Genomic DNA, 13,343 nt, shown 5'->3' with positions numbered 1-13,343 from the left:
AAAGGAGAATTTATTTTTCTTTTTGCATTTTAGTGTAAATGTGAGATCTGAGGTCTTTTTGACCCCAGATCTCATATTTAAAAGGTCCTGTCATGCTTTTTTTCTTTTACAAGGGATGTTTACATTCCTTGTAATAGGGAAAAAAGTGACCCAAACCTTTTTATAAAAATAGTGTCAAAATAAAAAATAAATCGTTAAATAAATAAGAAAAAAAAAGGTATTTTAAAGTGCCCCGTCCCGATGAGCTTGCGCACAGAAGCAAACGCATACGTAAGTAGCGCCCACATATGAAAACGCTGTTCAAACCACACATGTGAGGTTTGCCGCGATCATTAGAGCAAGAGAAATAATTCTAGCCCTAGACCTCCACTGTGACTGTGTTTGGGGTTCTAAGTAATTTTCTAGCAAACAAAACTGATTTTAACTTGTAAACAACAAGTGTCAAAAAGAGGCTCGGGGCTGAAGTGGATAAGGTCATGTCACAGCATCTCAATCGGATATCAGTCTGGACTTTAATAGGCCTCTCCAAAACCTTAATTTTGGGTTTTTTGAGCCATTCAGGAGGTGGATTTCTGGTGTGTGTCGGATCACTGTCCTGCTGTATAACCCAAGTGCGCTTGAGCTTGAGGTCAGGAACTGAAGGCTGGACATTCTCCTTCAGGATTTTCTGGTAGAGTGCAGAATTCATGGTTCCATCAGTGATGGCAAGTTGTCCAGCTCCTAAAGCTGCAAAGCAGCCCCAGACCATCATGCTACCACCACCATGTGTGACTGTTGGTATGATGTTAATTTTATGAAATGCTGTGTTATTTTTACGCCAGATTTAACGGTTTGCACACCTTCCAAAAAGTTCAACTTTTGTCTCATTAGTTCACAGAATATTTGACCAAATGTCTTGGGGCAAATCGAGATGTTTTATGGAAAATGTGAGACAAGCCTTTGTGTTTTTTTTGATCAGTGGCTTTGGCCTTGGAACTCTCCAACGGATGCCATTTTTGCTCAGTCTCTTTCTTATTGTTGAATCATGAACACTAACCTTAAGTGATGCAAGTGAACCCTGCAGTTCTTCAAATGTTGTTCTGGATTCTTTTATGATCTCCTGGATGAGTCGTTGTGTTCTTGCAGTAACTTAGGTAGGCCGGACACTCCCAGGAAGGTTGAACACTGTTCCAAGTTTTCTCCATTTGTGGATAATGGCTCTCACCATGGTTCGCTGGAGTCTGAATAATTTATGTGTGAAAAATATGCAAAAAAAATAAAAAAATAAAGAAAGGGGCAAATACTTTTTCACAGCAGTGTAAAGGAGCTGTGGCATGAGAACCATCATTAAAAGATTAGTTTTGCCTATCAAAGATAACCACAGTCTACTCCAAACCTTAATTGTTTCTCTTGTTTCTCTCTCCTACACAGTAGGAGCGGAGATACATTAATCCAACAGAAATCAGTGAGTTTTGGAGTAACTACAATCCCCATATATTTGAAAGACTTAATGACCGGTATACGATATACTTCAGTATTGAACTGAAAAGGTGTTCCAACTAACACCATTACGGTGGATTTGGCCCACTTAATAGTTACAGGTTTTTTTATTTTAATGTATTTATTTATTTTGTTTTTCACTATAATGGGCCTTTAACTGTACTTTCCTGGAATATTTGTTAATGATGATTTTCTTTTTCGTTTTTATAGTTTAGAAAACAATTTTTATTTAGCCCAGTATATATATAAAATAAAACTGCTGTCACATAAATGTGTGTGAACTAAATCAGACCAGTTATAATTTATGTTTCATCATTTTCCATTTTAAATGTTTAAATGTTTATTTATTTATTTGTTTTAGAATTTTTTTACTATAATGGGCTTTAACTGTAATTTCCTAGGATGCTTGTTGATGAATGTCTTCTTTTTTCTTTTGTATTTCAGAAAACAACTTTCATTTAGCCCAGTATATATACAAAAGTGTTGTTACATAAACCTGTCCAAATATAATTTACAAAGCATAACTCATATTTACACGGGTGATATGGATGACGTTGAGTATGCTAAATTAAACCACAAGAAAAGACGTGGGAAACCACAACAAACAAAACCTTACTTGGAGGGTAAGTCACATCAATCGTTTTTCTTTTCCATACGGTATAGGTGTATATTACATTGTCAAAAATAACTGTACATTTTATAAATGCTTTATTTACAAAGCAGGGACATGTTGTACAGTGCTGTACAATTGTAAAAAATTGAAATCTACAAACTCTGCCTATGCTAGTTTACAATCCAGTGGTGGATATAAAAGGGTCAGTTTTCAAGAATATTCAACCACTTTTAACCATCTTTCAATTGTAACAACCACAAAAAATATCAAATCCTACCAGTTTCAATAGAAACTCTCTGTGGTGGGTTTCCATTTTTGCAATTTCAAAAGCTGGTTAATAGTGGTTGTAATTGCCTGAAAATTAATTTTATATGTGTAGCACCCTCTTAGTTTAGGTGCTAGAATTGAGGCAAATTTTGTTTTTGGCTCTGCTGATTGCCTGTCTCCCCCTGTCTTTCCAGAACTTTCTGGAAACAGTGAGCAGGAGAGGACAGAGTCTGAGCTGGCCCTGGATACAGCTTTAGCCAATCCCTGGTTAAGGAGAGTGACCAGTAGGGGGTTGAGAGGTGTATATAAGGGTTAGAACAGAGAGTAGCGGGGTCTTTTGCCTGCTGGAGATTAGCCCAGCCTTGAAGTGCTGTCAAACTTCCAAGCCTTACAAGAGGCCTAAAGGAGATCCAGATGACGCTAGCTCACCAAGGAGGAGAAGAGTCACCCCCTCTGGAAGTTTTTCAGCCATTTTGGGTGAGGGAACCTTTTAAATAAGGAAACCCCTTTGGCACACTTTGGGAGAATGGTTGGACAGAGACAGGAACCCGCTAGTGAGGTACAGCACTTAGTATAGAGAGAGGTTCCAGGTGAGCAGGTCAGGGAAGGCTCCCCCAACTATTCATTCACTCCGGTGACTGGTGTGAGAACATAGAGACAGTGCAGGTTGCTAAAATCGCTCTTTGGGTAACCTGTCAAGAAACACTATCCCTGGTAACTGAAGCCATCCTCCGGTAACACATGTGTTGGAACTGGTAATTTATTGAACTGTTATATCAAGTCCGAAGGATTTGACTTATCCGTTGTACTAATAAGCCTGCTCAAGATCAAAACAGAAAATATCAGTGCACCATATACTATATATATATACTGCAACACAGGTCTGTTGGATATACAACACTACAATTAAGCCACTTCCTGCTCTAAGGTGGCTATCCGTATCCGTGGAGGGAGCCATTGTTGACACTCAGGCTGCTATTCTGATTTGTACTACAAACGCATATTCCTATCGCATTTCTATTACATGGGCAGAGGAATTTGTAGTTCACAAAAAACTATCTAGGAAGGAAGTTGAGATTTATTATGTGTGACTTATTTTCCACTCAGGAAACAACAAGGACATTTAATTCCTGGGAAGAGCTAAAGGAATTATCTGTACTTTCTAAAAATATTCCTAGACTGAAAAATAGAAAAAAACGAATGTAGCCTCCACATCCTAGGGATGCTAAGCTGCTATATAATGCAGTTTTGTAAATGGTCTTATGCGATGAGAGCCCCCTGTTGGTCTGCATTAGGGATGAGCTTTGAGTTTGAGTCGAACTCATGCTCGACTCGAACATCGGCTGTTCGCAAGTTCGCCGAACAGCAAACAATTTGGGGTGTTCGCAGCAAATTCGAATGCCGCGGAACACCCTTTAAAAGTCTGTGGGAGAAATCAGAAGTGCTAATTTTAAAGGCTTATATTCATGGTATTGTCGTAAAAAGTGTTTGGGGACCCGGGTCCTGCCCCAGGGGACATGGATCAATGCAAAAAAAAGTTTTAAAAACGGCCGTTTTTTCCGGAGCAGTGATTTTAATAATGCTTAAAGTCAAACAATAAAAGTGTAATATCCCTTTAAATTTCGTACCTGGTGGGTGCCTATAGTATGCCTGTAAAGGGGCGCATGTTTCCCATGTTTAGAACAGTCTGACAGCAAAATGACATTTCAAAGGAAAAAATTCATTTAAACTACTCGCGGCTATTAATGAATTGCCGGTCCGACAATACACATAAAAGTTCATTGATAAAAACGGCATAGGAATTCTCCACCGGGGAACCCCCAACCAAAATTTAAAAAGATAAATGACCCAGGGGGTCCACCTAAATTCCATACAAGGCCCTTCAGGTCTGGTATGGATATTAAGGGGAACCCCGGCCAAAATTAAAAAAAAAAATGGTGAACTTTTATGTGTATTGTCGGACCGGCACGAGTAGTTTTAAATGACTTTTTGTCACTGCTCCCGAAAAAAACGGCCGTTTTCAAAACTTTTTTTTGCATTGATCCATGTCCCCTGGGGCAGGACCCAGGACCCCAAACACTTTGTATGACAATAACTTGCATATAAGCCTTTAAAATTAGCACTTTTGATTATACATGTTCGTGTCCCATAGACTTTAACGGTGTTCGCGTGTTCGAACAAATTTTTTGCCTGTTCGCAAGTTCTGGTGCGAACCGAACAGGGGGGTGTTTGGCTCATCCCTAGTCTGCATCTTTTTGTGTACTTATGCCATAGAGAGGATGATAGGGCAATTCCAAACCAGGAGTTCTGAGGTGGGTAGGACAAATCGCTGTAGAGGAGAGGTAAGTTCTCATCTAAGTGAGCTGGTGAACACCTGAGCTCAAGTATCGATTGATACTACACTTTTACTCACTGGGAACACATATGGATTTTTCTAGAGACTGATGTACTTGTGGATATTGTTGAAAATTGGTCAACGTTATAATTTTTAGGGTTTATTTAATTTTTTTATTTTTGCACCTATTTGCTTACAGTTTATGCTGTTTGCGCAGTTGCATATATAGATCATATGGCAAATCATTGTTGGGGTTTATTTTATTTATTTGAGATTTGCACTTTAGAACTTTCAAACAAATTGATGAAATTGGTACACATCTGTATGTTTTTTGCATTTTTGCACTTTGGGAGCGCTGGTATTATTTATTAATCACATTAGAAAGTACTGCTAGAGGGCACTAGCATAGCAGCAGCTCCTTGGTAGATCTACATAGCATTTTGTCTCTCTCCTAATGCAGGTGATATCTTCCAAATCAAAGCGGAGTTCCGCCTGCAAAAAAAAAATTAAAAGTCAGCAGCTACAAATACTGCAGCTACTGACTTTTAACCGCTTCAACCCCGGAAGAATTTACCCCCTTCCTGACCAGAGCACTTTCTGCGATTCAGCACTGCGTCGATTTAACTGACAATTGCGCGATCGTGCGACGTGGCTCTCAAACAAAATTGACGTCCTTTTTTTCCCACAAATAGAGCTTTCTTTTGGTGGTGATTGATCACCTCTGCGGTTTTTATTTTTTGCGCTATAAACAAAATAAGAGCGACAATTTTGAAAAAAACGCATTTTTTTTTTTTTAACATTCAAAGTTTATTGAACATCAACAACTGCATAGAATTGGTTACATACTTGGATTGAAGATACATGTATTTATCAGTAGATATTTTGGTAATATAATTAGCGATGGACATTGTGGTAATCATTGATGGTTAAACATTTTAATGTAGTGCGTCCAATCCTCACTATTCAGCCATTTGGTTACTCGTATCTATATGTTAGTTCTAAACATTTCAACTCAATTTATAACATCGTGTAGATTTCGAACTTGTTCACAGATTATTAATCGCATAGTGTAGGTAAATCCATACCGGTGAAGATATTCAATCAAAGTAACAAAAGATAGAGAGAAAAGAGAGAGAATAGGTTAGTGATTAGGTTTAAGAAGGGGGACAGGATAGGGGTATACCAATTGGATCTAGTGACAGATGATGTTATCTGTTCCTCACATGTGAAAGGATTGACCTATTAGGTTTCACAGAATTCTTTATATGCGTCAGAGTAACGAAATTCGATCCAAGGAGACCATGTTTTGTGGAATTTGTCAACTGTATCTGAAGCTTGAGCCAGGGTGTCTTCCATTTCCTGAATCATTGAGACCTTTGCTAGCCATTGTGAGATAGTGGGTACTCATGTGGTCTTCCAGAAGGCTGGGATTAACTGGGATTATCTTTGCTGCGTTCAGTATATTTTTAGTTAGTGAGTTCTTGTATTTTTTCAGGGGAAATGAGGAGATGTGTAGGAGGCAGCAGGCAGCATCCAACTCCATTTTTGTTTCGGTTATCAATTTTATCAGATCCCTAACCTTGCGCCAGTATGTGGTCAGCTTAGGGCATTGCCACCAGATGTGCAAGAGCGTGCTTGTATCACCTCCACATCTCCAACATGTTTTGGGGGTTTGAGCATACCAGGAGTGTAGTTTAGCAGGTGTGATATACCAATCTGTAAGTAATTTATAGGACGTTTCCTGCATTTTAGTACTTATTGAACACTTATGTGCTAGAATACATGCTTTTGTCCATTGTTTGTCAGTGTTCGGTTGAGCGCCGAGGACCAATGTTTCCTAAATCTATCTGTTCCTTCGGGAGTGTGATTTTGGAGCCATTTATATGTTATAGATGTGGCTTTTTGGAGTTGCTCACCTTGTGAACAGATTACTTCAAGTTCTGTCATAGGTCTATAGAAATGGCTTTGTCTAGTCGCACCATTCACGTAGCTACGTATCTGGAAGTACGTCCAGATGGGCATATGGTGTATCTCGCTTTCCCTTTTCAAGACCATGTAGTCTAATAATCTCCCTTTTTGAAGCAATCACCAGCTAGTAAAGTTTTATGAGTGTGGGGTCGTCGCAGTAGTCTGTTTTCCATTCCTGGGCTAAATTCTGGATTATCTGATAGTGGGGTAAGAGGGCTTAGTGGTGAGGTCAATGTGGATTTTGCAGTCGCTTTTGTACAGATACTCAATGTGTGTTCCAGTAAAGGTTGTTGTTTCAGTGTAGTATTTTTTCTCAACCCTGGATTCCATAAGGAAAAGAGGAGAGGATATGGGCTTAAACTTTCTTCCAGTGCTACCCAGTCCTTAGTACCCCTGTGGCAATGCCAGTCAACCACCCTTGTAAAATGTGCCGCTTGGCAATATTTCTGGAGGTCCGGTATTCCCATCCCTCCTAATTCCTTCGGTCTGGTCAGGAGTGTAAATTTAATCCTGACTTTTTTGTGTTCCCAGAGGAAAGCCAGTAGGGCTGTTTGTAATTTTTTGAAAAATATCTGTGGTATTCTGACCGGCAGTGCCCTGAGGAGGTAGAGAAGTCTGGGCAACATCACCATCTTTAAGATGGCGGCCCTCCCAAACCACGAAAAGTAGCCCGAATGCCAGAGTTTTAAATCTTTTTCTATCTTTTGGAGTAAGGGGGGAAAATTTGCTTCATATATCTGTGACATTTTAGGAGTCAACCAAATCCCCAAATATCTTAAAGCTTTCCCTTCCCATTTAAAAGGGCAGTTGGCTTGCGTTCTAACTAGGTCAGTAGGGGATAGACTAACATTCATGGCTTCAGATTTTGTGAGGTTTATTTTAAGGTTAGAAAGGAAACCATAATGGGCAAAGGCTTTCATAAGGTTGGGGATAGTGATATGTGCATTTGTTACAAAGAATAGGAGATCATCAGCATATGCGGCCGTTTTATATACCTTGTCTTTTATGGGGATACCTTTGATTGCGTCATCTTTATTAATCATTCGAATGAATGGTTCAAGGGAGAGAATGAATAATAATGGAGATAAGGGGCATCCCTGTCTCGTACCGTTTAATATTTCTATTTTTTCTGATAACGATCCATTAATCTTTATCCTAGCTGAGGGTTGGTGGTACAAGGACTTGATCCATGTCATCATACGAGTGGGTACACCTATGTGCGTACAGGTCGCGAACATAAAGTCCCAAGCTACCCTATTATAAGCCTTCCTCCGCGTCCGTAGACAGGAGAAGGCTCTCGATATTCAAGGTATGTGATGCTTGTGTGAGTAGTAATGCCTTAATTATGTTGTCTTTGGCCTCACGTCCCGGCATAAAGCCTACTTGTTCAGGTCCTATTATGTTTCTTATTATTGTCAATGACGTGGGAGCATGGTATGATATGGACTGGATTCCAATTTTTGCTTCAGTTACTCTAATTAGATCTCTTTGGGAAATAAATATGTGATCTATACGTGAATAACGGTTGTGTGGGATAGAGTGATGCGTGTAGTCCTTATCAGTCGGGTGAAGAAATCGCCAGGTGTCAATTAATTGTAAGGAGTGTAGTTGTAATTTGATTCTTTTAAGTATCTTATAAGTGATGCATGACTTTCCTGTGGATGTGTCTACTAGTGGGTTAAGTGGGATATTAAAATCTCCTCCTAGAATTAAGCATTCCGATGTAAAACCTGTCAGAGCATTTATCATTCTTTGGCCAAAGTTTACATGTGCTGAGTTGGGGAAGTATACATTCGCAAGAGTTATGGGTAACCCTGCGTAGGTACCTTTCAGAAAGACATATCTTCCTTCTGGATCCACTAGTTTGTCTGACAAATTGAAAGGTGCGTCTTTACTGATCAGAATTGTAACCCCCTTTGATTTGGCATTGTTGTTAGTGGCGTGTACAGCTTCTGTGAAATATGGGCTGGTCAGTTTTGGTATATGGTTGGTTTGGAAGTGTGTCTCCTGCAGAAAAACAAATTGAGGCCTACCTTTCTTGAGTTCCCTCAAGATTGTGGATCTTTTTTCTGGTATGTTCAACCCCCTTACATTGTGCGAAATGATAGTGGGACTGCGACCCAGGCACCGTATGTCTCAGTATGTCTGTGAACAAAACTTCAGATCAATATTCAATAATACAATGGTATATTGGGGGAGGGGGGAGGAGGGGGGTATTAGAGAAGGAAATATGAAAAGTTAAAGGTAGTAAAAAAAAGATAAAGAATATGGAGAGATATTTATACCCTTCAGAGTATATTTACAACTCTGAAGTAATTAGTTAGTGGTCTTGTGAACAAGAAGATATATCCTGTTCTGTCAGTGCCACTCTGTGGTAGCGTGGTAGGACTGCTCTCTAGCGATTTAGAAATAGGCTATCAGTATCTATCAGTCAGAGAGAAGAAGGCCTATAAAGTCAAAATGTTCCAGCCTGTGTACAGTGTACACCCAGGTTGGAGTGTAGACAATAGAACCCTGTGAAAAAAAAAAAATACAAATAAAATAGATAAAAAAAAAAAAAGGAGAACAATAAAAAAGTGAAAAAAGACATTGAACTTTAACCATATTGATGTCCTGGTTAACTCTTCGGCATATGGTGGTTACTGGGGTGTAGTGGCTATAAAGTATCTCCCATCTTTCCCCATTATAATGAAGCATAGTCTTGCTTTGTTTCCAGCTAGTTCATGCCTGTAATTCCAAAAGGTTGCATTTGGGGGGAAGTGATGTGGGTGAACCTGGGTTTCCTTTGACCTTCTCCTGTAGATTATGTTGATTCGGATCTAATTAACCAGTTCCTGCCTCCTAGATAGATGGTGAGTGCTTCCCCAACAACAGTCCGCAGACAACAATCAAAGTAGGGGGGTAAAAGTTTCTTCTCACCAGAAACGGTCTACTAGAAAGGCACTATCAGATCCTCATTTTAATGTGTTCGAAGTCACTTCCAGTATCGTATCCCCAGATGCCAAGGCTAAATTAGGCTTATGTGGTTGTGGGTAGATGTTTACCAGGTTTGCAGATCTCCTTGATCTTCTTCTGGTGCTCTGGAGGTAGATTGCCTGGCTTTGGGAGTTCCTCCTTGAGAATTAGGGCCTCGGTTGTGTCTCATTTTTTTGGATGACCTTTTATCTGGAGAAGAGAATGGGGATCTCTGTGTCCCTCCATCAGCCCGTGGAAGAAATTCTTGGTACCAATCTGGTAGTGCGATAGGTTCCATTTGCAGCGATTCAAAAAAATCAGGCAAATCTGTAAGAGTGCGTAGTACATGTTGTTTTCCTGCATGTGTCATGCTGAGGGCGAAAGGAAAGCACCACGTGTACTTTAAGTCATGGGCCCTTAATTTATCCAACAGGGGTCGCAGAGCCCTGCGATTTTTCAGGGTTATTTGTGAGAGATTGTGAAACAGCATAATCGTCTCGCCATTGAACACTATGCTGTCGTTTCTCCTGGCTTTATTCATTTTGGCTTCTTTAAGTGGGAAGTTTTGTAAGCAGCAACTTATGTCCCTGGGAGGGGCAGTGTCAGGGCCTTTAGGTCTTAAGGCTCTCTGAGCTCGTACAAAGTCAATTGCTGTGTCCTCTTGCCTTTCTAAGAGGCTATTAAAGACGTAAAGCAGGGATTATTTGCGCTGTATCTACTGACTCAGGGATCCCCCTCACCCTAATATTACAACGTCTGCCCCAGTTGTCCAGGTCTTCCAAGTGTCTATTTATTTCAATAAGGTGGGAGGAATGAGTCAGCGCCACGTTTTCAAGAATATGCAGCCTTTTGTTCCTTTGTTTTTCATTCGTTTCTACAGCAGCTAGTTTTTCAGTCAGTACAAGCAGGTTGGATTTAAGATCTGTTATGGCTGCTGAGAAAGTGGATTTTATATCCGTTGCAAAGCCTGACATGTCCGCATAGGTTAGGGGTTGATTTGTATGGGTATAGCCCCTACCTGAGCCTCCTATCGTGGATACTGAATCCTCGCTGGAGTCCTCCTCCTCCCGCTGTGTCCGCGCCATTTTGGCTGCCTCTGGAGATCGCCTGGTTTTTAAAGAGATCCGATATGTTCCTGGCAGATGTGGTGATGGTGGAGCGTTTCGATCGGGTCTGTGGGGTCTGGAGCAGCTTTCTGCCCATAGCTGGAATGCTGGGAGCAGGGTATCTCGCTGCAGGCCGGGTTTCCTCACGGAGCTCTGCTAGTGTGCGTCCGTCGCCATCAAGCACCAAGCCACGCCCCCAAACGCATTATTTTTTACATTTTGCTATAGAAAATATCCCCCAAAAATATATAAAAAATTTTTTTTTTTCCTCAGTTTAGGCCGATACATATTCTTCTACATATTTTTGTTAAAAAAAATCGTAATAAGCGTTTATTGTTTGGTTTGCGCAAAAGCTATAGCGTTTACAAAATAGGGGGTAGTTTTATGACATTTTTATTAATATTTTTTTTTTTAACTAGTAATGGCAGCGATCATCGATTTTTATTGTGACTGCGACATTATGGCGGACACAGACATTTTTGACACATTTTTGGGACCATTGTCATTTATACAGTGATCAGTGCTATAAAAATGCACTGATTCCTGTGTAAATGACACTGGCAGTGAAGGGGTTAACCACTAGGGGGCGGGGAGGGGTTAAGTCAGTACTAGGGAGTGATTACTAACTGTAGGGGGATGGGCTAGCTGTGATACTACACTGATCTCTGCTCCCGATGACAGGGAGCTATGATCAGTGAGCCCGTCACTAGGCAGAACGGGGAGATGCTGTTTACAATGGCATCTCCCCGTTCGTTCTCTCCGTGAGGCGATCGCGGGTATCCCCACGGTGATCGAGTCCGCGGGACCCGCGACCCGACTCACAGAGCTCCCGGCCAGCGCTCGCGACGCCAGTGGCGCGCACTCAATGGCACGGCGGGGAATTCAAATGGACGTACCTGTAAGCCCATTTGCCCAGCCGTGCCATTCTGCCGACGTACATCGGCGTGCGCCGGTCGGGAAGGGGCTAAAATAGGGACACTTACCTGTCCAGTGCTCCCGCGATGTCCTCACCCGAAACCGACCCGTCCCTCAGCTGGTGGAGGCACCGGCATCTTCAGTAAGGGAATCAGAAAGTGAAGCCTTACGGCTTCACAGCCTGTTTCTCTACTGCGCATGTGCGAGTCGCGTTGCGCGTTCTGACTGGTCCCTGTTGTCTTTTGGGACCTGTGTGTCGGACATGGCGTAGAATTCCGAGGATTCTGCTAAGATCTTTCACCGGAAGTGGGAGCAAATACCTGTATTAGACAGGTATCTGCTCTTCTCTCCCCCCTGAAAGGTGCCAAATGTGACACCAGAGTGGGGGAGGAACCGGATAAGCAGAAGTTACATTTCTGGGTGAAACTCCGCTTTAAGGTCTCCATATTGTCTCAGTATGGTAAAGCCTAAACTTTGTTTTTTAAAGGTTTCCCTTCCTTTCCTGTCCTGGAGAAGCAGCAGGGAATGATATATCTTTAAAGATAGGTTCACCTTACAAAAAAAAAAGAATGCACATCTTTTTGCAGGTAAAAAAATGTGCATTTATTCTTTTCTGTAGTAGGAGCCTGTAAAGCATTGCACCAGTGATCAGCCCTGCACACTGTCAGTAGAGATGGGCTTGAGCATGTTCAAAATCCCACATGCCCGATCCTGCCAGGAAGCCTACACTGCACAGTGCTAATCACAGACAGTGAGATATTTCCGGATCTGTGCAGCTGCGGGCCAGGAAATGTCTCGCTGCCTGTGATTAGTGCTGTGCAGTGTCGGCTTCCTGGCGGGATCGGGCATGTGGGATTTTGAACATGCTCAAGCCCATCTCTACAAGTATATCTGCTTGCCTGTACATCCTGTGACAACTCTAAAACTTTGTATTTCCCCTAACTTCCTGTCTTATTGACAGGGGTCATCGGGACAAACAGAGCAGTGAATGTCCCAGGAGGGGAGTCAGATAGCAAAAAAAAAAAAGAACAAAAAAAAAAAAACTTTCACCCTTTCCCACTTTATCCAAAGCAAGAAAGTGCTTTTACATAAACTTTAATGTGGATCTAAACCTTCCAGCTAACCTATGCTATTTGTGTCCCCAACCCCACCCTGATCTTAGGCCCCTTTCACGTTCCGTCTGTCTGTTTTTCATTCAGCTGTTGACAGATGAAAAATGGACATCAATGCATCTCTATGGAAAAACAGATGTAAACGAATGACCATCCATATACATCCGCTTCCATCAACATCAATTTTTTTTTAACAGATCAAAGCCCTATTTTTCTTCTGTTAAAAAACGGAACTGATGAAAAATGGATGTAAATGGACAAACGATCTGTTTTGCATTTGTTTTTGCATTGGTAGTGGATATAAAAAAAAAACAAAAAAAACTGATGTAAACCTGATGAGAAACTGATGAGTTTGTTGTTTTCTATCATACTCACTTTTAAAGTATCTTTAATCTTTTGCTGCTCCCGGTTGCGGTGGGGAGCAGTCAATGCTTACCCCCCCTGTAGTGCATTCACTCTTTGACCAGAACCTCGGTCGCAGAGTCAGTGCACACGTTAGTCGGGCACTACTGGTGTGCTGCCCCCTTACTGAGGGGGTCGCCCAGTGCTTCACCCGACCCACAATGCTCTCCCTCTCCCCCCCCTCTCCCCCC

General features: G+C 41.4%; 1 protein-coding gene across 1 annotated transcript in view; it reads left to right on the top strand.

Annotated features, from left to right (window-relative positions):
- Positions 1 to 1,938: 1,938 nt before the first annotated feature.
- Positions 1,939 to 13,343, top strand: part of LOC141106641 (killer cell lectin-like receptor subfamily B member 1B allele B) — a 130,922-nt gene continuing 119,517 nt past the window's right edge. Inside the window, exon 1 of the mRNA XM_073597585.1 lies at positions 1,939 to 2,102. Within this exon, the coding sequence (XP_073453686.1) occupies positions 2,024 to 2,102 (79 nt within the window). The 5' untranslated portion in view covers positions 1,939 to 2,023. The remainder of the gene's footprint in view (positions 2,103 to 13,343) is intronic.

The sequence above is a fragment of the Aquarana catesbeiana genome, linkage group LG08 (assembly GCF_042186555.1).
Source record: "Aquarana catesbeiana isolate 2022-GZ linkage group LG08, ASM4218655v1, whole genome shotgun sequence".
NCBI classification, from domain to species: Eukaryota; Metazoa; Chordata; class Amphibia; order Anura; family Ranidae; genus Aquarana; species Aquarana catesbeiana.
This window is presented reverse-complemented; position numbering and strand designations above follow the sequence as displayed.